This window comes from Erpetoichthys calabaricus, chromosome 2 (genome assembly GCF_900747795.2).
Source record: "Erpetoichthys calabaricus chromosome 2, fErpCal1.3, whole genome shotgun sequence".
Classification (NCBI taxonomy): Eukaryota; Metazoa; Chordata; class Cladistia; order Polypteriformes; family Polypteridae; genus Erpetoichthys; species Erpetoichthys calabaricus.
In genome coordinates this window covers 70,521,713-70,545,177 of record NC_041395.2, presented here as the reverse complement: position 1 = coordinate 70,545,177, position 23,465 = coordinate 70,521,713, and the positions used below count along the sequence as shown (strand labels likewise).

The window sequence follows — 23,465 nt, the reverse complement described above, 5'->3', positions numbered from 1 at the left end:
TACCCTCATGAACAAGTTTGATTTTGTTGTAGCAAGTCTTAGGTCACTATGAAAGAGAAGCTGGGGATGTCACACTGACAATCATGGATGCACATTGAGACTTGCTAAAATTATATAAATGTAGTCTATGACTGAAACTTGCTGGAAAAATTGTATAGTGTGATGGAAGGTTAGTTTGTATGTTTTTAGGATGTGGGATGAAAACTAGAGTCCCTGGAGAACAAGCTCACAAAGACTTGAGAAAAAAACATAAACTACACAGGTGGTACTTGGGTATTCAGGCTGAGGGTACTGGAACTGTAGGACAGCAACAATTACCATTACACAACCATGCTACTGCTACAAAACATATGTTATACACAGAAACATAATTTGTGCTATTCATTTTAAACAAAAAGTCTACCTTCTTCTTTCTCCTCTTGGGCTAAGTCAGCCACAATATCATCCACATTGTCAGGTACAATATTGCATTGCTCACCCTGTAAATGGAAATTCAAAACTTAGTAATGACAAATAGAGAGATGCTGTATATACACATTATCTATATGTCTATATATCACTTCAGCATTTTAATAAAAACTCAGCCTTGTGGCTGAGCTTACTGTTTTTGACTAAGCATATTCAAAGTAATTACTTACTGTAAAAGCAATGCCACAGATAGAAAACAGAAAAAAATTATGAATTTTTTTAATTTCCCATGTAAACAGCATAAAAAGATGACCATGTACAGTATAATAAGTGAAACATTTAATTGTATAAAAACCTTTCAAATTCAGTTCAAACAGTTAAATGAAATAGAGTTCATCCAGCTGTCCTTTATTCTGAAATCAAGTTCTCTTTAACACACGTTTTAATATTTTACTTTGTTCATGTTCTATACATATTACCATAAAGGTTAAAGTCAGTTTTTATCAAAAACTAATTTTTCAAGTGTAACTCCATCCATTAATTTTCAAAGCGAGGACCAGAGTTTTTTTCCGCCACTTTCAGTCCAAGCTCTGCACAGGGACCAATCTATCACAAAATACACTCATAAGAGGCCAGTTTAACAAAACCAATGAGCCATACATACACATCTATGAGATGTGAGAGGAACACTGGAGAACCTGGAGGACAAAAAAAAAACACATGCAAATATAGAGAGCATGTAAAGAGTAACGTAAAGATTGTTACCATCGGGGGCACCCCTGAGCCCCTAACCACAGACACAGTAAATCCCAACATGTTTCTAGAATAAAATAAAAGATATGTATTCATCCACAAGCACATTCAACAGATTCAACCTTCCAAAAATCTGCCACAATAACAATAAAGTAAACCAAATCCTTTTGTTTTGTCCTTCAGTTGAGTGTTGCCTCCTGACTCCGACTCATTGATGTGAGACAGTGGGCTCCCTTTTCTGGTGCCACAACGTGTGTTCCAGGCCATACAGAAAGTAGGAAGGTCCTCCCTTGACAGCACCCTCTATTGTCACCCAGGGTTACACTTTTGGACTCCAACTCCCAAGCACCCCTGTGGGTGTCCCAGCTAGGCTGCCACATGAGGACCACTGCCACCTGGCATATGGGGGATGGAACTTCTTCTAACTTTTAGCTTCCGCCTCTCCCGCAGGCCAAGCCATTCATCCTTCCACTCTGGCATCCCGTCCGGGTAAGAAACCATCCTCCTTCCCAGTCGGGATGCATGTTCTCCACTTACAAGGACTAACCAATATATCACCCTTCAATGTAAACTTTCATTGTATTTTTTTCTTCATTCTGTTACTTACTGATTCTAATGAACATTAGAAGGAAAATGTAGAAATGAATGCACTTCCTACAACAAAACCAGCATGCTTTTTAAATTTTATATAGAATAAAATTGTGATTTTTCATCTTGTGATGGCACTGTTTCTTTTATTTGCTCTCTGGCTTGAAAAATAGCAGCTTAATCAGAAATAAGATGCCACATTTTGTAAAACAGCAGGCAAACTGTGACATATTCTGCTATTCAATCATTATATGTAGCCTGCATTGCAGAGAGTACAATATACTGTAAAATATGTAAGTACAATATAAGTACAATATACAATATTGTATGTATGTATGTAACTACTGTCCTGTCTAAATTTCCTTCAACTTTTGCACTTTTATGGAACCAAAGAAAGGGTGGTTTAACTCTTTGAGGGCTGAATACTTTTTAAAAAACAAAACAGTTCTCTGAAAAGCACACAAAGCAATGGTTTCACACAGAAATCAACATAAAATGTCTGTTGCTGTGTGCCGTGGCCGCCAGTTCATCCAGAATGCGCGGCAGGCTGGCTTCACTGGGTGGGGGCGGCAGAGGCAGTTGCAGTCACAGTGCATCACAATCTGGTTTATATCTTTTGTTATTGTAAGTGGCGGTCGTCCCAGGTGAACATTGCCATAGGTTTGTCAGCTACACGAGTCTGGGGATCGATCAGCTGGGGACCAAACCAGCTTATATTGGTACCTTATAATTGTTTTTGATCACTTGTATCTACATCGGAGGCAGAGTCCAATTCAGCGATAATATGCAAAATGTTGTACACGCAATATTTTGCTTTACACATTTGTTTTGATTTCTCACCAGATATTGATGCCACCTTTGCCATTGTTTGTTCCTCGTTACTCATGCAAGTGGAGGGAATCTCAGTCAAACCAATGAAGCTAACTTTCCTTCTAGCAAAGAGAGTCCAAATAAATCATAACATCAGGCTTTGTTACCATTTACAGTTGATTACGACCATCAACCCCTCCTTTTGACAAAAGTCGACATCCGCCCTGAAAAGAGTTAATGGCAATTGTAAAAATAAAAGGTGAGAGCAGACATCAATGCCTTGTACTAAAAATGCATCATCTAGTGTGGACTTGTGAAATAATATTATTAGTGGCCTTTGCATTAATTCTTTGTAAAAATGCATTATGTCTTGATCTGAAGGTTTTTCATCCTTCAAGAAATTCAGAAAAATTAGTGGTAGAGCCAGTGTTTCTGTTACCTCATCTTAAAAGATACTACATCATACATAATGCCAGTGACTGCCTCCTGAGATAACTATGTATTAGAACAGGATTATTTATTATTATTTCAGATGAGTGTAATGTTGCATAATAATTCTCAAATATCTTAATCTTATTTAATAGTTCTTTATAAATTAACATTATTATTTTAAGTAATGAGATTAGTAATCTTCCTCTTTGAAAAATCTTGTATACATCTTTTCAGCATTCATAAAGTAAACAATGTGATATAAGTAAAAATTAGTTTTTATTTGTAGTAGACAAAAAAATCAAGCAATATGAACTGAATTATTTTCATGGATATTAGCAGTTGACATCTGGGCATAACTCAGTTTTCAAAATGAAGCTTTAGTATTTCTCTAGTGTAAAATGCATTTAATTCTTCTCAGGGTTCGGTGTACCAAAGGACTATCCTGGCAACATAATGCACAATGCACTAACCCTGGACATCACAGGACATTCACTGAACACAGGCATGCACTCACACACACTCTCAAACACACACACTCCTACTTAAATCAAGATGATATCAAATTAAAATATCACACATAAAACTGGGATGTAGCTGAAAAACCATCATTCTCAGAGAAAAACCTATGCAGACATGAGGAGAAAGATCAGATGAAATACCACCGGCAGCCTGCTGAGGGATTCAAACCTAGAATGATGAATATGTTAGGCTAGTGGTTTGTAATTTTAGCCACAGTGGACCTCCATGACTACAGGTTTTTATTCCAACCAATTTTTTTAATCAGTGCATCATTTTTACTTTTTATTTGTCTCTATGTTTAGTTAAATGGTCTACAAATATTTCTAAGTAATTTATAAATAAGCATTAGTATACTTTCTCATACGTATGTTTAAATGCTTAAATGTATTTTCACATTTTCTTTTTAATCTACCATTTTCAGTAGAGTTTGCCCTCTTACAGGTATCCAAATGCTGGAATTAGCAAAAAGAAGTACAGACTCAGTTGCAAATAAAATTGATTAATCAAGGTGGCCAATTATTTTACTTCCACTTAAACACCTTTTTCATCTTCTTCTTCAAAACATACAAATGTAAATTTACTGTAGTTACCTGGGATATTAGTTATATCGTCTACAAATATTTCTAAGTAATTTATAAATAAGTATTAGTACACTTTTTCATATGGTTAAATGCTTAAACATCTTTTTACGTTTTCTTCTTACTCTACCAAATTACTGTAAGTTACCTGGAATTTAATATTACAGGAAGCAAAATGAAGTTCCTCCAACAATATTTCTTTTCAACTGAATTTGACAAACACAGTATTTTAGACAGCTCTGTAGCTTACATCCTGTGCTGAATGTGGACTCTAAATCGACCATTTATGACCTGAGTGTTTGTGTGAGTGATTGTGCCAATAAATGGACCAGTGCCCATTTAGAACTCCTTACTGCTTTTGCCCGATTCTGCTGTGATAGATTGTGAATCCCCAAGATCTTGTCATTTTTAATAAGTACTACAAGAACATGTAATAGATTGCAAACAAGTAAGTAACCTGAGTTCTTAACAGCTATAAGTACTTTTATTTCCACTAATTTCTTAATATGATGGCAATCACTGTTGTTTATTGAAACTTTCAATGAATTAAAACACTTTCCTTAGCTATCTGCGACCTTAGAAATTACCAACACCAAGGCTTTTACTTCTCACTGTAATTCAATAAGATGCTCTTACTGTCGGCATAGCTTTTAGCACACAGAAGTTGATTGAGTCTTTATTTTTAGTTTCATTTTATTTCATGTGCTTTTTTACACCAGCAGCCAATTAGCAATGAGGTGCAAATAACAAAATTGTCAGATTTCTGATGCAATAAAATGAGAACAGGAACAAGGAACAGAATGTCTAATTAAATAACACCTTCCATTAATTATAAGAAGTGGCTTCTAATTATTAAAATGGACAAACTGAAAGCTTTTAGTTACTATGGCTCTCTAAGCTCTGTGGTGCCTGCCCTGGATCACATTATTATTAATAGTGCATTAAATTCCTCATTATTGGAAATGTGTATATTCATGGAAAAGCTTGATGAGCTCTCAAAGTTACTTACTGTAATACTTAAGAATGTTTCAGACCCTCTTGTAAAGTTTAGTATCATTCACATTAATGTTACTTTGTCTTTATTAACAGTGACAAGAAAGTTGCAGGTTGGTCACTAAAACTAGGAAAAGCAAATAGTTTATCTTGTATAATTCATACAGGTAGACATAGAATATACTGCACATTTAGATTTGTGGATGTGAAAGACAGCAGCACAGTGGTTGGTGTCATTGTCTCAGAGGTAATTCCTACTGTCTATGGCTGTCTGTGTAGACTCTTTACTTTCCACTTAGGTTTTTGTGGGTGATCTCCACATACTACAGTGATACTCCCACATCTAATGACTACACATGTTCAGTGAGTGTGATATATATACAGTATATATATATATATATATATATATATATATATATATATATATATATAGCTAGAGATCCACAAAGAGAAAATGAGTCACTAATCTTAAAATATATATATTTTTTTTATTCCAAAGCTTTCGACTACCTACCAGGTGTCATCATCAGAGGAAAATGATTAGACATACAGGAATCAAAGGCAATATATAGCTGGTGAAGGGTGGGTAGGTTGTAAGGGGGTTGGTGGTGGATTAGTAAGGTGGCATTCGGAGGGTGTTGGTCATAAAGTGTTTTTATTATTTAGATGTTCTTCTTTTTAACCTGCATATGTTGGGTTCAAGTTCAAGTGTCTGTTAATGGCGTTTTCATTAGAGAGCCACGTTTCAGCCACTTCTCTTGCACACTTAGTGTTGGCCATGAATTTTACTTTTTCAGTGTCCCACTTAAATGTGTGTCCAGTGGAACTTATAGGTGTGTAAATCATTGACTGTGGGTCTTTCCTTGTGACAGCATTGCAATGTTCCTGTATATGTGCTGCTAGTCTTTTAGACTACGTATACTTGTGTCGCCATCTCCTATATAGCCTAGGCATTATTTAATAAATGTCTTCGGGTAGACATTTGATGTCAATAAATGAAAAAGATAATTTCCTTCTTTTTCGTGTCCATTGTGTTATAATGGGTGTTAATCCTTTTAAACAGAATCCTAACACAACTCTGTTTATGTGATGAAGGGTGGTTGCTGGAAAAGTGTAGTATTTTTTCAGCATAACAATCCTTGCAATAAACACTTGCAATAAACACTTGTAACTAAACCAGTGTGGTTATCTCTTTCAATAGAAATGTCAAGTAAATTGATGCGTCCATTTATTTCTTTTTCCATCGTGAATTGGATTGCAGGGAATACTGAGTTGATGTGGTTGTAGAATTCATTCAGCTGGTCACTTCTTAATATGACAAATGTGTGGGTGGTCTCATGGCCTTAGAAACCCTGCAGATTTTGTTTTTTTCTTCAGCCCTCTGGAGTTTTTTTTGTTTTTTGTTTTTTCTGTCCTGCCTGGCCATCGGACCTTACTTTATTCTTTGTTAATTAGTATTGTACGGAGCCCCTGAGGGGACATGGTGTCATTTTTTTTTCTGGGGATTTTTCTGGTGCGTACCAGATAGTTTCAAGTGAGCACCAGATAGTATCAAGTGAGCACCAGATAGTTTCAAGTGCGCACCAGATACTTTATTTTTTTTTAAATTTCTGATGCATATTAGTTATGTTTTATAGTTGCACTTAAGAAAAACCCATCTAGCGCCTTCAATATCAGACAAAAATCTTCTTTCTTCACATGCAGACCATTTTTTTGATATTTTGTGTGCATCCTGACCTGAGCTTTGTAATTGTTGCTGTATATCCCCAATGTTGCTAAAGACCTTACGACGAAATAGGCCTTTAGTCTAAAATATATGTTTTAAATGTCTTTCAGTGATAATGTATCCATGACAAACTGCAAGAACAAATGCTATGTCTTTGTGTTTAAGATCAAGCTGAAAGTATACTTTATTATAAAGTCTCCAATTTCCATCCATCCATCAATCCATCCTCTTCCGCTTATCCGAGATCGGGTTGCAGAAGCAGCAGCTTGAGGAGAGATGCCCAGACTTCCCTCTCCCCGGCCACTTCTACAAGCTCTTCCGGGGGAATCCTGAGGTGTTCCCAGGCCAGCCATGTCCCTCCAGCATGTCTTGGGTCTTCCCCGGGGCCTCCTCCCAGTTAGACGTGCCCGTAACACCTCACCAGGGAGGTGTCCAGGAGGTATCCTGATCAGATGCCCAAGCCACCTCATCTGACTCCTGTTTACTTTTCTTCTTAATAACAACTTTAAGGCAGTACTTCGCCACTGCGAAGCGCGGGTATTTTGCTAGTATTTATATATATTTAGTTGTGCATTTGCCTGTAATTATTATTATTATTATTTATTTATAACGACCTTTCGTGCACTTTGCACATATTTAGCTTGCCATTAATTATGCCTATTGCATTAAGCAAAGGCATCTGTGTTTTTTACATTCATTGTTTGTGTATTTATTTTGTCATGGTGTTTTTTTTTTTGTGTATGTAAGTGGTGACCCTTGCCTAGACGCCACATGGGCATTGGCTGGCACTGGGTTAGAGGCTAAAAGGGATGCTTTCAAAAAGAAACAGTCTTGTGACACAAGTATTGAAGACAACTATTTGGTTTGCTTATGCCAAGCTGTAAGGTTCTTATGCTAGAGGCAACTGTCCACTTGTGGATAAAGCTGTACATGTTAGATGCTATTAACGAACAGAGAAACCTCCATGAAAATATACTGTTTTTAATACTTTTTCAACAGAAGCTGAAAAGATTCAGGTCCTGGAATCGTCACTTATAGTTCAGTCTCTGCATGCCTGAATTAGCCTTGGAGCTCTTTGTTATGTCCTTCTTTAAGAACACCAAAAGTACGATTTGGATTTCAGTTGTGGACTCACAAGTGTATTATATTTAAAAATTTTTGATACTTAAGAAAAATATATATACAGTAAGTAAAAAATCAAAGAAGGTGGAGGAAATGCACATTGAGTGTTACATAACGAATCTTTTCTAAAGTCTTAACAAGAAGCTATTGTAAAAATTGATCATTTTAAAGCATCTTTTAGCTCATACTACACTAAGTGACTCCTTTGCTAATGCAGTCTTACTTCAGACACTTCCTTATAGTATGGTGTCTGTTTGATGACATCACATTCTTATTAGTACTGTATTAAACCGCATGTCACATGGCTATGACATAAAATGGTGACATAAAAAGGTATAAACATAATCAATAAGAATAAACAATACTATACATTCATTAGTGATAATTAAAAAGAAAAGAGACTCTAGTACTTATTACATGAAAAAATAATCAACAAATAATAAAAACTTTCTCGCAACATAACTCATTTTTAGTATCTAAGCCAATTCTACACTCATCTGTGCACTGTGTCCTTCATCCTTGTCACTTGTGGTTTGATGGCTATATTTTCAAAGGTTATTTTATTAAAATCTAGTGTACGGTATTTTATTGATCATTTGATCGCTTTTCAAGGTTTTCTATATTAATAGTACAGGGACAAATAAGCCAATCTTCTCTATCATCTCTTAGCTCTGGAAAAATGGGTTGGACTTGATTGAAATGATTTTGTAGAGTATACTGAAATTATGTGAAAACAATTAAAAGCTGGAAATTGCCTTTTGGTCATTCCTGTGGTTTTAATGGGAGAGTTTGTCTTGAGGCACAAAAAAACCTATTAATATTTAAAATTACTTCAGCAGAACTATATAGTGCCTATGGCAAATGAAGACTTTAGTTACTTAATCCTTCTGTTGTCACAGCCGTCAGTCAACGATTTTAAGAATCAATGCTTTCAAACATTTCGAGAATATACAACAGTATGAGACATGCAGTTCAGAAAGACCAGTGACTTGAAAGTGAGTGTGTGTGTGTGTGCGGGAGCACACTGTGTGATGAACTGGTGCTCCTTCCAGGTTTGACTTCCACACTGCAGTCAATGCACCAGTTAATAAAAGTCAAACAAATAAAATACTTAGCTTTGTATTTTCCCCAAAAAATTCAATCCACACATTCCATTTTTTAAACCATTTTTCCATTACATAATCACAGAGAAGTTTGAGCAGCTTTGGCAAAAGGCTGAAACCATCAATCGACTACGTGATACATTCCACAAGCATGCCTTTGTTAAACATGCTGCCTTTTTAGAAATGTTTAAGCTTAAGTTTTGATGAGGTTTGAATGGTATTACGCACATCTTGTTGTTTTATATTATTTAGCTTGAATAAAATGAGATTGAATGATTTCCTATCATTCAGGTTATGCTTACAACATGACACTTAGCGTGTCAGGAAAATGCTGTGCCTACAACAAAATCCATTTGTGGCTGACAGGTTATTATGTTTCATTCTACAAACACAGTCTCATCTACTGGAGTTCTAAATGCTTGAAGACATTGATTCCTAAAACCTCAGTGTGCTTGAAGGCTGTGAAAAGATTAGGATCAGCTGCTGGAATAGAATCAATTTTACCACATGGAAATATTTAACCAAACAATCAGCTAGTGCATTGTTGTGAACTGCAGCTGCTCCTGACTTCTGTGGATTTCTAAATCAGACAAGCATCCCACACTATATGTACAGCAAAGATCATCTAATTATATACTGTATACTTACAATACATGCAGTACATACAGTATATATGTTACAGGTAAACCTGAAAATTAGGTAAACCTAGCATTACCCAGGTAAAGCTTGCATTATCCAGCAGACCTGGCTAAAGATGGAATAAAATATGAGTTTTCTGATTTTACCACAGACAACCTGTCTACAGACTCACATTGTATTGAAAAACTCATCAGAAACTTCAAAAGACTTTGTTGGACAGTTATCTTATCCAAAGATCTTGTCTATACATTATTCTCCTCTCTTGCTTAATGAATCTTAGCCTGAAGAGGTCTATTAATTTTTTACATTTAAGATGTCTTACTTAAAGGTTTTCCAATGTTGTTATTTGTCCTAGTGTGTATAAAAAGACAGGGAACTCCAGTTTCTTTATTTCATCTTGCCTGAAGAAGGGGCCTGAGTTGCCTCAAAAGCTTGCATATTGTAATCTTTTTAGTTAGCCAATAAAAGGTGTAATTTTGCTTGACTTCTGACTTTACCTGGGTAATCTCTTTGGATAATGCAAGCTTTACCTGGGTAATGCTAGGTTTATGGCACAACGCCTTATTACCAGTGCAACAGATAAAAGGCACCTGTTGGATAACTTGGATAAGACTCTGTGCTACCTCAGTCCACAAAAACTGACTACCCTAGGATCGATCTTTTAACCTTTTGAATATCTGCTGCTTTTAAATCTGCATCAAAGGACACTACTACATATAGTACCATTGTCAATGAATTAGTTAATTTTACAGGACATCAAATTCATAAGTGTTTGGTTAGATAGCTAACTTGGGAATTCTGTCTTAATGTGACGCACCAAGCTGGATGCCCTTTCTACATCACAGGTAGAAGCTGGAAGCACCCTAATTAGCTTCATCAACTGGCAGAGCTCTTTGAAACTCGATTGCCCTGTCCTCACAGATTTTACTTTAGACAGATTCACCCAGAACTCATCAACTGGCACATTTCTGTAGTTTGGGACCAGACCTTCAAGGTTAGTTGAGACATAATACAGAAGTGGAGCTGTTCTCTGGCATCTTCCTCGATCACATTTGGAAATCTCTCTGCCAAAGTCAACATCTGCTTTGAATTCACCTGATCTTGGTTCTCTGTATTGACCACTGACAGATTTTTCAAAATTTGGTCACTGATTGGGAACTTCTTTAATATTTTTTGAAAGCTCCAGACATAGAATGCTCTGGCATCTTTAAAGAACTGCTCTCTTGCACTTCCTCGCTTAGCAGCTGCCTCCTTATCAGGTACCCAATGAAAACCTTTTCAGCTGGGCAGTGAATTTCAGGGTTGCTCACATCTATCTCCTGAATGTTCTGTTCTCTCAATGTCTTTGGTTCAATAAAACTGTTTGCTATCTCATGCAGGATGACACAGATGATGGCACAACATGCAAAGTGCATATTGACAGTGCTTGGGTTGGGATTTGGACACAGGATGTCACATTTGTGAGGCAGCAGCACTAACCACTATGTTCTCACTTTTTGTATTCTTTTATTCATATTAAAAATAATAAAAAATAATAAAAAACAGTAAAATTATTAAAATTATTCATTTGACTGATGCTTTTTGTCAAGGTAGTTTCCAAGATCAAAATATACAATATTTCATAAGTCATATGCTCAGGATGACAAAGTGATTTGGAGGTGTAATTAATCTAACAGCTTTGAGCTTTAAAGTGCATTGTTTTAGCCTCTACACCATACTGCCTGCTGCACATCTTTATATACAATACATATAATTCATTTGTATGTTTTCTTCATATTAACCGATATTGTAAAAACAAATTAGCCCTTAGGGACTCCTTTCTGCTCATTCTGTGCATCAAAAGAATACACCTAATGATTGATATTTATCTTATCACTCTGCTTAAAGGATTTAATTTCAGCTGCTCAAACAATCCCAATTTATACAATGACACTGAAGCAGTCACTTAAGCTGTTACACATACACAAATTCAATGAGATGAAATGCACAGTACCTTTCTTGCAATCCTTTCAATAACGATTCTTGCAACAGACGTTATGGGTCCTCCTTCTGGGTCATAGAAGGGGCTTTGAGGATGATCTAGACTTGTCAGTGGTCTGATTTTTTCTTGTGGAACAGTAGGCTTATTGGGTGACTAGAAGAAAACGTACAAAAGAAGAAATGATTAAATGAGACTTCTAATTTTCTTAGAAAGTTTCAGCAAAAAGTTCCTGGAAATTAAAACAATGCGGTGTATTTGCTAGGAGTAGCTTGACACAGACACTAAATTTGTCTTGATTTTTTTTTTTAACAAATTTTCATTAAATACAATTTACTATAATGTTCACAAATTAATGATATTGGGTGCTTTCCTATCTCCATATCCAGCACAGCATGGTTCAGATTGATGCAATGGTGCCAGTTGTTATTCTTAGATGTCTGTCTTCATGCTTTGCATCACATCAGTATGCCAATTAGATCTATTGTAATTACGTAGAAATTCAAAACATAAATTGACTGTAACCATAAAATTGTTGCTTGCTGGAAATATCTCTCCCGCTGAGCTCTATTTCGAGCTTCATAGAGACATTACTGAAAGGAAGTAGAAGACAAACACCTCAAAAATCAATATCACCCTTTTAAAGTATGAGGCTGCTCTACCAGTGACACACATTTGGCATTAGTGTGTTTGACGTTCTGTGCAAAACTTGTTTTTCTGATTAATCAGTAATGGTGTTCACACTTGTACCAGTATTTACATCTTAATAATTTCAAGCTTGTTTTTTTATGCAGTTTTCAATTTCTGGGCTAAGTAGACTGTGTCACAAAATTTTCATATCTGAATATGACCACAAATCATATTCTTTTCTTCTCTTCTAGTAAAATCATTAACAATGTTGAACTTCAAATAAAGGAAATTCTAATTTTTTAAAGGGCCTTATAATATTACAGAAACTTGGTTTTATTCTAACCCGCTTATTTTTCCACTCCCTGATTTGATTTCCTCAATCAGATTTTAGAATTATGTTAGTGACATTTTAGGCTTGCCTTCAGAAAGACATTTTGTTTTCTCGTGGAATAAATAACACATTTATTATAGAACAATACATCATATACTACTAATGACATACTTATGAAATGGAGTGATAGTTTTAAATTCCCTATTAAATATTTGTGCAGGAGCAAGTCAATCATGTGAACTAATCAAGAACAATGCAGGATAGAAAATGAGAAAAAGGATACAGGTGGAACGTGAGGTACAATGTTGCTAACTTGCAGTCCATATGCTACCATACGTGTTATTGTGGGAACATTGCCGAACACCACTAAGATCACCCTTTCTGCGTGTTAAATGTGAAACATCATCATAGTTTTCACTGATTTTTTCATAGTTAAATTAACTTTTCAGTGAGGTTGGATGTTTCTTTGCCTGAGGGCAATGAGAATGACCCACTAGTGTTGATGTTTTCCCTTATGAAACCTGCAAATAGCCAAGAATTTCTTGTCAGCCGATGAACCATTTAACTTTATATAATTTTAAATCACAGGACATTTACAGTTTATTTGTCTAAGACTTTTATATTAAGATGTTTTTTTTTCATTGATACATAAAAAAAATATGGTGAGAATAATGGCAGGCTTAGTCTTATTTCAGAGAGATTTTTCAGATTTCCAGATGTAGTTTGTCCCAACTCTTATGTGTTAACATTTGTTAATTTTTTTTAGTATTATGTTTTTCAACACTCAAACTCTTTTTTTTTGTCTGAATTGACTGTATCTTATGATGGCAGTATTCTGTTGTATTTATTAAAAGAATTTCTCCACTCGCCTGTTTCCACTTGTTTCCACTATGTATTATTTTATTGTTATTCATTTAGTGCTTGATCATGTTTACATAACCTATATAAATGCTTCTGAAACATTGCTTGAAGTCCGTAATGCTTATAGAACTCACCATTGAATTCTATATTTGCTGTATTTCAATTAAGCAGAGAAGAATGTCATCATTAATTGATTTTTATATATATTGTATACAGTCTACTTTGACAAATTAACACCAAATATTATCTCCTTGCTACCAGTAAGTTTGACCTTTAAGTTCACCCATAAGGGCCATAAGGGTGTAGAGTTACACTCTACTCAATTCACCTTCTTCTGGTAAAGAATTCTGTATAAAACATTTTATTTTAATGCAACTGTAACTTGGAATCAGTTTCAAAAACCAATTAAGCTCCAACAGTGGTTTAAACTTGAAAATATATACTGAGTGATCAGAAATTGCATAATTGTAAATATATTTTATATTTTATTATTGTGATTTTATTTTTTATTTGTATGCAGAGACTTGCTGTAAATGATTCAGTACAGGATTTGCTCCTGAAATAAATAAATAAGGACTAATATTTCCTAAATAGTTTACAGTTCTGAGAACAATTCTCTAATAAATAATCATTAGTGATGAGAGAGCTCCGTGGTGTTCCAAACTCCTAACTAAACTAGATTTGACAGGACTATAATGGTGCAATCATCTTTAAAGTGTTCCTGAAGGCAAGGGAAATATCTGTCAGCTATACTGGAGCAATTATTGTGGCTAAAAAGGAGACCTGAGCAGTGTGTCAGTAGTGCCAATCACTGCACCACTATGCCTCCATGATATGAAAGAAGAAAGAGCATAGTCAGGGACGCACAAACATATATTTCATCAAAATAAAGTGGAAATGCCAAAATCGTAGAGAACAGTCAGAAAAAATGTAAGTTATTTTATGTTGATGTAAGTGAGAAACTATTGCTTTGTGTGATTTTCAGAAAACAGCACGGCAGCAGCTCACTGTCCCTCTGCCCCCGCACAGCCGCTGCCACACAGGCCAATGCACGCTGCAAGAGATGTTTTATGTTGATTTACGTGAGAAGCTATTGCTTTGTGTGTTTAGAAAAATATTCAGCCGTGGGAGAAAAGGAAAAAAAATCAGATGTAAAAGAATTAAAGGCAGAAAATTCAAAGTGGCGTGTCATGATCGAAGCCGCTGGCTCGTTCTGTTTTTTTGAAGTTGCACTGAAGGCTCTCCAAACTGTCTGTGTTGATTCTTTGTACTTTTTCTTCTATCAAAAAGATAAAGGAAAGATATTTGTAAATAGTAATAATCCTTTTATTATTATTATTACTTCACAGAATCTCCTGTGTTTGGGTGGGAGATGTGGAAACAGGTTCTTTCAAAGTTTGTTTTCATTCTCTACATGGCTAAGTACACATGTACAGGGCATGAGCCTCCTTCTCTTATATTGACATAGAACTTGAAAGTCGACCTGCACATTTGCCGACAAGCAGAGATAACTTGTTATTTATGCTGTATACTGTATATTTCACAAAAATAAAATTTGAGAACTTGCATTATTTACTTATTTAAGCTCCTTAAATTGAGTTCACCTACTGTACACAGTATTAATGTGCCTTTATGGCTTTACATTTTATAGCATTTGTTTTTATGAAAAATGTAAAAAACTGGTATGGATACTGATGCTATAGCAGTTCATCAGCTGCCTTAGCACCTTTGATTTCCATGAAGTCTGCATGTTCTTTTTATATCCGCATGACTTTTCTCTACTAATCTGGAGTCCCACGTGTTCAATTCTGCAGTGTGTGAGCCAGTTGACTAGCGATACTAACTGTGTGGATGATCATGTACTCTTCATAGTGCCAACCACTGCGTGACTGCCTCTGTGAGATCAAAGAGGAAAGAACTTAGTGAGAGATGTGCAAGCTTCATAACCAGTGTGGAATGCAAATGCTCAGCATTATATATCTGGGGGGGGTTTCATTCCCATCCAATGCTGGCTGTTACAGCTATGGCGAATGTTGAGCTGGCCTTGCAAAGCATTATGGGATGCTGGAAAAAAAAGTTCTAAACTGGCTGAATTATCAGTAAATAATTCGACAAACAAGGGCGAACACAAACACTGCAAATTCCCTGTGAATAACATTTTGGCAAAATTCGCTGATCAACACAAATAATCATAAATTATATTTATCATTGATTTTAGCTTTACATTTTATTTTTAGCTTTTTAAATAATATTGCTTTGCTTTACAAATCAGATATGTTTACAGTTAGTGTATTCCCACCTCAAGAAATAAGTTGAAGGTATAATTTGCATGTCTAATAGATTATTTTAGTAGGCAAATAACGTGTACTTAAGTGTCATTCTCAGCTGTACAAAGTTAATATTCTTTCATTTTCCAAATCCCTTATTCAAGTACAAGCTTACGGAATGGCTGAAGCCTGCAAAGCGTGAACCAAGCCTGGAAAGGGTACCAATCCATTACAAGACTATCCCTTAAAAGATGATTAAAAATTTGAGATCAAACTGACACTAAAATCTATCTAAGAATACTTCATGTAAATTTCTAATTTCTGTTAATGCACCACACACATACACACCCATTAACTAAAGTTTCTTTGAAAAGTAAAAATTACACTACTTGGCATGTCGAATTTGGCTTTCTAAAGATAGAAACAGGAACACAACAGATTTAATTAAGCAAGGATTTTAATTAGATAATGCCATCCTATTGCTGAAAACATGCATTGTATATCATAGGACTCCTCTGTGGCATGTTAAACATTCTAAGATTCTCAGGATAATTAGCAGTTAATTAACTTGCTTTTGCAGTTTGTTCTCTAAGATTGCCCAAATTAGAACAACAATGACACTTTCAAATCTGTGAAAAATTTTAAGAAGATTATCTTTTAGTAGATGTAAGAAATGTCATACAGTGGAATGTTTGACATTGAGTATTAGTCTATAAAAATGTTGTTAGGCTTATAATGTGACCTGCAACTTTCCTTCTTATCGTATCTCTGAATCTGCTGTGTACACGTTCAGTATCAGCAAACTGTGGTGAAAATTATTTTCAGTATGAAAAGTATGAGTTTTTTTTTCATGTTATTACCCCATCATTGTATTGTATTACTGCATATAAGGGACTGCCTTTAATACGGACTGTACAACAATTCATCCAGCCATTCAGTTCTCAAGCCCATTTAGCTAAATTCTGGGATAATCTAAAGTCAAGCAAAATGACACCTTTTATTGGCTAACTAGATAAAATTACAATATGCAAGTTTTCAAGGCAACTCAGGCCCCTTCTTTAGACATTTTTGAAATGTTACTGGTTTTACATTACATTATGGTTACAGAGTTCTGTTTTGAAAGAGCTTCATGATGACCACTTCTACACAACAAGGAGAGGCGCAGTTGCTTTAAGATCTGCAAGGTTGTAGTAGTGAGTACTTGGCCAGATAACTCATGTGATTGTAACGTATGTTTCAGACCCGGCTTGATTACATCTTGCCTGAAGAAGGGGCTTGAGTTGCCTCAAAAGCTTGCATATTGCAATCTTTCTAGTTAGCCAATAAAAGGTGTCATTTTGCTTAACTTCTCACTATATCCATAATGGCTAACACAGCACAACACTCTAGTACTACAGGGATAATCTAATAATTAGAAAGCATTTGTCTTTATTGTCCAACATCTGGGTGCAACTGGGTGCAAGCGTTAATACTGTATAAGAGTCAACCAATGAGAATATTTTGCCTGAATGCATGTGAACACTAAAGAACATACACTTTTAGATCATGACTGGATCTTAATAAAAATGCTTTTAGTATTTAATAAAGAAACTATATGAAAGATTTTTTTCTTTAAATAGAGGATAGTCTTGAGTCATTGTCTTGAGTCATAAAATTCAAGATGGATGTCCTTTATTAACACAAAACTGGTAGAGCCACGACATGAGATCAACTGAGCTCTGTATAGCAAGACTGACTAAAATTATTAGGGGAACAGTGTATCATTTAGGTTCATTTACATAACATATTCAAATATATTTGAATTTACATCAATCAGCACACAGACAAATGATGTGTTCTAGTAACATCCTTAACGTCTTACATATAATCTAAAAGTCCCTAATTAGTTAAACATATTAAAAGTCTCAAGTAAAAAGTTAAAATGTTTTATGATCTCCAGGTACTGGTACAATGAAGTCAGGATGTCCTACTTTAACAGGCCAGCAGTTTCAAGCCTTTTACAAAGTCACAGGACACATTTTTTCCCCCCAAAACAAAACCAGCACAACAAATCATTAGTGTTGCAAAGCAGTAGTTTCCAAGGCTCATAAAGGTTTCAGAAAGAAATGATAACCTCACTGACGGCTCACTTTGTTTTTTAACTGTGGTTTCCTCTTGTAGCTATACTATATTCTGGTTGGCAAATTTGCCTAGTTATTATCAACTTAATATGTGTATGTGCATGACAGGCTCTTGCACTTCATGACGCAACCAGAATATGTTCTACACATGACAATTGATGTATATTTTTCAAAAAGTCCAATACTCTTTATGTCAGGAAGACAAGTAGAAGAAACTGTTGCTCCTGTTTTAACGGAGCCAGTAACTGATATCTAGATGATATGTACTTGTGAAACTATTCAGGATTGCAAGGTTTAGAGGTTGTTAATTAGATTAAAAAGTCATTATAAGAAACTATGAGGCCTTATTTACTTTGCAGAATATAAAATTAGTCTAACCATGATTAAAAGATAATAACATAGCCGACAGTGTTTAAGCTTCAAGTACAAAGGTTGGAAGATCAAATGTTAGCTTTCAGAGCTTCCTGTGATCTCATCAATAAAAAATTCTAGATCTCTGGCAATTAAATTTTAATAATTATTATTATAATATTTGATATGCAGTCCACTAAGAAGGGCAGTGTGTAAAAAAGTAATCATTAGTAGTGCAGCATAATGAAAGCAGTCATTTTCATTTCATAGACATAAATGAATTCATCAATCAATGATATTTTTATATGGTGCCTATAACTGTGAACAGAATATGAATTAGAAGTCGAATACAAAATGAAGTTAGCAACCACTGAAAAACAAACTGTAAAACGGGGAACATCAAAGGGCAGTAGAAGATTTGGAGTTTACTGTCAATCATTCAGAACTGCCACTAGTCAACAGCAGGTGTCCCTACATAGTGTTAATGAAATTTCAATAAATAATTGCGTTTGCAACACTTCTGGATCTTGAATAAGAATTGCAGAATCAAGAAAAGATGGTTATGTGATCCACTTATACAGAAAGGATAAGAAAGGAAATGCTGCTGCCTTCATGTGTGAATCACATTTACTACACCTGAACCCACAAAATAAAGAATAAAATGAACAGAGAGCCATCATGCATAGGCAATACTCATAACGAACAGGATATTTAGTTGACATTAATTCCAAAATATCTGATCATTTATTGGTGTGCTAAGACTGCTGGTAATAGTCTGCTTCTAAATAGACTGAAGAATCAGAAACCACAATATTTATACAATAATATATTTGAGAAAGAGAAAGAAACAGCTGAGTTTTAGACCTGAGATACCATAGGATAAATTGCCAGGTCACACAAAATAGCACAAGTACAGCTTAAAACTGTAAAAAGCAACTCAAGCAAAAATGATCAAAATGTCTCAGTGGACGCAGATGTTGTGAAAACAAGACTCAGAGAGAAGAAGGAGTACTGCACAGGAATAGACAAGGAGTGCTATACTGTAAATGTTACAGAATCCAACCATTTTGCAAGTAACACACAGTAAATAACAGTGAAACAAGTAACAATTTGTTGTTTTTTCAAGCAATATCAATGAAAAAAAAAAATTCTGATACCGGACAGGTTTTTATGCAAAACTCTGTAGGAATATGTAGAATAGTTACCAGATTAAAAATACATACAGCTCAGTATGATAACTGAATAAACATACAGTATAATGAGAGAATTTGCAATACGGCTAATATAATAAGTTATGGTGGGGTATAGCTAAGCATTAAAGGTGTGTGAATGCTAAAAAACAAATATTAAGACAGTGAAATGCTTACAGATTTATACATTTTGTTTACTCTCCAATGCATGGTTTGAAAACATGCTTAGATAGAAATATCAGTAAGCAGGTTCCTATACCCTTCATATAGACAAATCCAGCAACTGTACATTTTGAGATGTTTTTAATGAAACAGCACTATTTTATGATTAGTCATCTTGTCTACTTACCAAGATACAGACCATTTAGACAGCACATTTGCTTTGTTGACAGACGAAACACATTATTAAGATGGATGCAAGGAAAGGGTGGAATTCCCAAAGAACATTTTTTTGTTGTTGTTGTGGTTTTTGTTTCGTAGTTGAATTCAAGGAGCATTCATTTAGTAGACATTAAGAGAATTGTTAGGGGCATTTAACAATCAGTATATGGGATTTATAGTTAATCTTTTCTCATGCTCATAGGACACAAACAGACCCCAAAATGAAACACGAGTAATACCAGGAATCTTATATTCCCTTTCCCCTTTTAATTGTCTTTGTTTAACTCTGCGTTCGAGTGCTAGTCTTTCCCAACTTCCTTTCCTTAAATTAGTCAAAGTTTGGATGCTTTGCTGTGTGCATCACCTTCTTTATAAATGCAATTATTATTAACACAATGTCCCACATACATGTGTGATGCTTTGCCTAACAAAACTCCATTTCTGCAACCACAAAATGGCAGCACCAACCAAAAACATGGAAAATGCTAAAAATTTAAACAAGAAATAAAAATGAATAACCTCTCAGAAACTAATGCATTCATGACAATAATGTCACCATAATAACGATGAATAACACAGTGTAAGTAAAAAATGTATAACTTTGTGAAACAAAAGCATATTTACAAGTTAATAGATTCTTAACAATGAGTTGCAAAGCATAAGTGAGCCTGAAATTCAATTTTGAAATGGGGTTGGGGGGAGTAATCCCCCCTTAAAGTTAACAGTTGGGATTTCAGACTCTTTGGGGGAATGAAAGTGAGTTGGAGGTGTCAAAAACAGACACCTTATAAAGCACTTTGATATTAATATTGATATTAACATTTCTTTCTGATGTTTACAGTACAATTAACTTGTTATTTTTGTGATTTTAAATGTTTCTTTATTTCTGTAGGTGGAGATTTCCACTCATATTTAGCCAAAAAGCTGTACTTACAAAGGATAAAGTGCATCACATGAGATACACAACAAATGTAGACAATGTAAAATAAAAATATTCTGTGAAAAATTAGTGCTTTTTATTTATTTTACTTATAATGTATAGTTTTTCCTTGAAGAGTGTAGTTTTCTGCATCTTTAAGACAACTGAGTAGTCCACAAGAGCCTGGAAGTTTGAATGCTGATACTTTAAAAAATCTGAGATATTCTGTTAAAATATAGTTAACATATTCCAAGTTTAGGTAGCAGAGTGATTAGCCACTGCCACTTTACAGATTCAGTATTCTATAGGTTCAAAATCAGCATCTTGTCTGTTTGGAGTTTGCATGTTCTCCCTGTGTTTCTGTGCTTTCCTTCTTAGTACTCCAGTTTTAATTTGAAATGGTGAAATGGTCCCAGTGTGGGTGTGTGCCTGAGTGAACCTGTGATGGATTGGCACTCTGTCCATGCCCTTTTCCTGCATTGAGCCCACCCAGTACTGCCAGAATAGGCTCTTCACTCTATGTTCTTATGAATTGGAGTAAGTGGGTTTGAGAATGACTTTGACAGTTATTAGTTTGCCAGTGAAAATAATTGCTTTGACATTACCATGAATTGTTCAAAAACTAAAGGACATTTCTAAAAGATATTAAGAGAATGTAAGTGTGAATAGTGGTATCTTATGGAAAAGTCACTGAGAAGTTTCCGTTTTTCTGATGAATGCCCTTCTTTACACAGTTACAAAGGAGGCAGCTTTAGCCATGGGTATATCTACAGCGATTTTTCTAGTAAGTTATCCTTATGCATTGTTTATCTTTTTGTAAATGTCACTGATTTTACTATACTGATTCAAGTTTAATGGCTGTCACTTTACTACAGACACTTTACAATTACAAGTGTCTAAGTGACACAATGCAGCTATAAATGGACAGCAGTCAGTTCGTCAAATACGAAGAAGCAAACCAAAATACAAATTCACTGAATAATCTAAGTTTCCTAAATGTTTGTGTTGATTTGAGTGCAAATTTTACTTCACATGACGATTTCACAAAGTTTATCCAAATTCCTTAAAAAGCACAGTTTAAATGAAGACAATTGCTTGCCAGCCACGTCCACGATTCTTGCTGTGCACTGAAGAGCTCAGCTGCATGTTTCAGCCAAAAGTAACTGCTACAGGAAGGTGAAATTGTATGCATTTCAATTTAATAAAATTAAAAAAAAATGTAAAATGTACCTGTCATACGTAACAGATTAGGCACAACTATAAAATAGTCAGTTAAAAAAAGAGGCTGAATATTCTTACAACAACCAAGAGAGATCATCTACCAAGTAAATATGTGCAGGAAATTTGCACATTAAAAATTCAGATTTGTGGGAATTATTAAATTTGTGCAGGATGCATAGAACCCTGTGCTAAATTTTATAGACCTAGATGTAAAATCAGAGTATGTCTCAAACCAAAAAACACATGCATTACACCTTAACATTTGATTACATAAAGTTCAAGGCAGCCAAAGGATACTATTTCAGTGTGAAGGTTGTCAAATAAGGATAAAAGATTAATTATTATTATTATTAATAATAATAATACATTTTATTTATTTAGTGCCTTTCCCACATTCAAAGATTTCAGCTAACAGAGTCATCCATGCCACCCATATTAAATAGTCTTTAAATGCATGCTTATTTCTTTGTGTATCTTTTAAAATATAATATCTTTTCACAACTACTTGCTCTCCAAGATGAATACTTGTCTGGATTAGTCATTAAAAACTTAGCCAGCCATGACTGTGAGATGGGGTTTAAGGTCTAGAGTCATGACGGCAGATGAAGCAAAGGATCTTAGAGAAAGGGACCCCGACTAAGAATTGAGAAAGTGAGTAGGAGAGAGAGAGATATGGGGGTATTAGTTGGTGGGTTTTGGGGAGGGTGCTCTTTAGAGGTGAGCAAGTGGACATCTGAGAGACAGTGGTTCAAACAACTGAATGCGTAGGCACAGTCAGGCAACAGGATTTTATTTACATCCATTCTTTTCAACTAGTAGTTTATTTTTTGATTTTGATATAGTTTGTTAATCCCAGCAGAGAAATTGTCTTTTCTCAACACCTTTGGAGATCAGAATGCAGGGTCAGCCATTGCACAGCACCTCTGGACTAATTTTCAGGTTAAGGGTCTTGCTCAAGGGCCCAACGGAGTAGGATCTCTTCTAGCAGTAACAAGATTTGAACCAGCAACCTTCCAAATACCAGCACAGATCCTTAGCCTCAGATCCACCACTACACCCTTGTCATGACTTTTGTGTTTTTGAAATAAATGCACCATGTTTTAAATCACTGGCCTTCTTGGCTTTATTCTTATGGCAATTTAATCTTTTTATATTCATTGTGCAGGCCAGGCAGACAAAAATGCTTTTACAAGTATCAGCTATCACAGATCAGACAGGACACATAACAAAGCAAATTACAAGGTCCCTTGGGCAGCCTGCCTGTGGACCATGTGTATTTTCTGGGGGCACAGAGGGTGTCACACTTAGGTCTCCTCAGGAGTGTCATATTGTGGAAGCAGATCTAACCCAAAGCCTGTTAAAACAGACTGAAAAACCCATCACACTCCAAGAAGTGGGTTTATCATTCATAAATCCTTAACTATCTGCTTTTCTTTGAAATGAGTTCATATACTGTATGTAAATTCAAAAATGTTACATCAAAATGTTTCTTTATGAAGAAGCCTTAAAAATACTGAAACACTTCCAAAATTAGCTCCGAAACTG

At 35.2% G+C, this 23,465-nt stretch overlaps 1 protein-coding gene across 1 annotated transcript in view; it reads right to left on the bottom strand.

The window, feature by feature from the left end:
• Nucleotides 1-23,465, bottom strand: part of LOC114645958 (spondin-1) — a 509,623-nt gene that overhangs the window by 115,472 nt on the left and 370,686 nt on the right. The window contains exons 9-10 of the mRNA XM_028793897.2: nt 11,665-11,805; nt 404-479 (exon numbers count right to left, since the gene is read on the bottom strand). Coding sequence (XP_028649730.1) covers nt 404-479; nt 11,665-11,805 — 217 coding nt within the window. The remainder of the gene's footprint in view (nt 1-403; nt 480-11,664; nt 11,806-23,465) is intronic.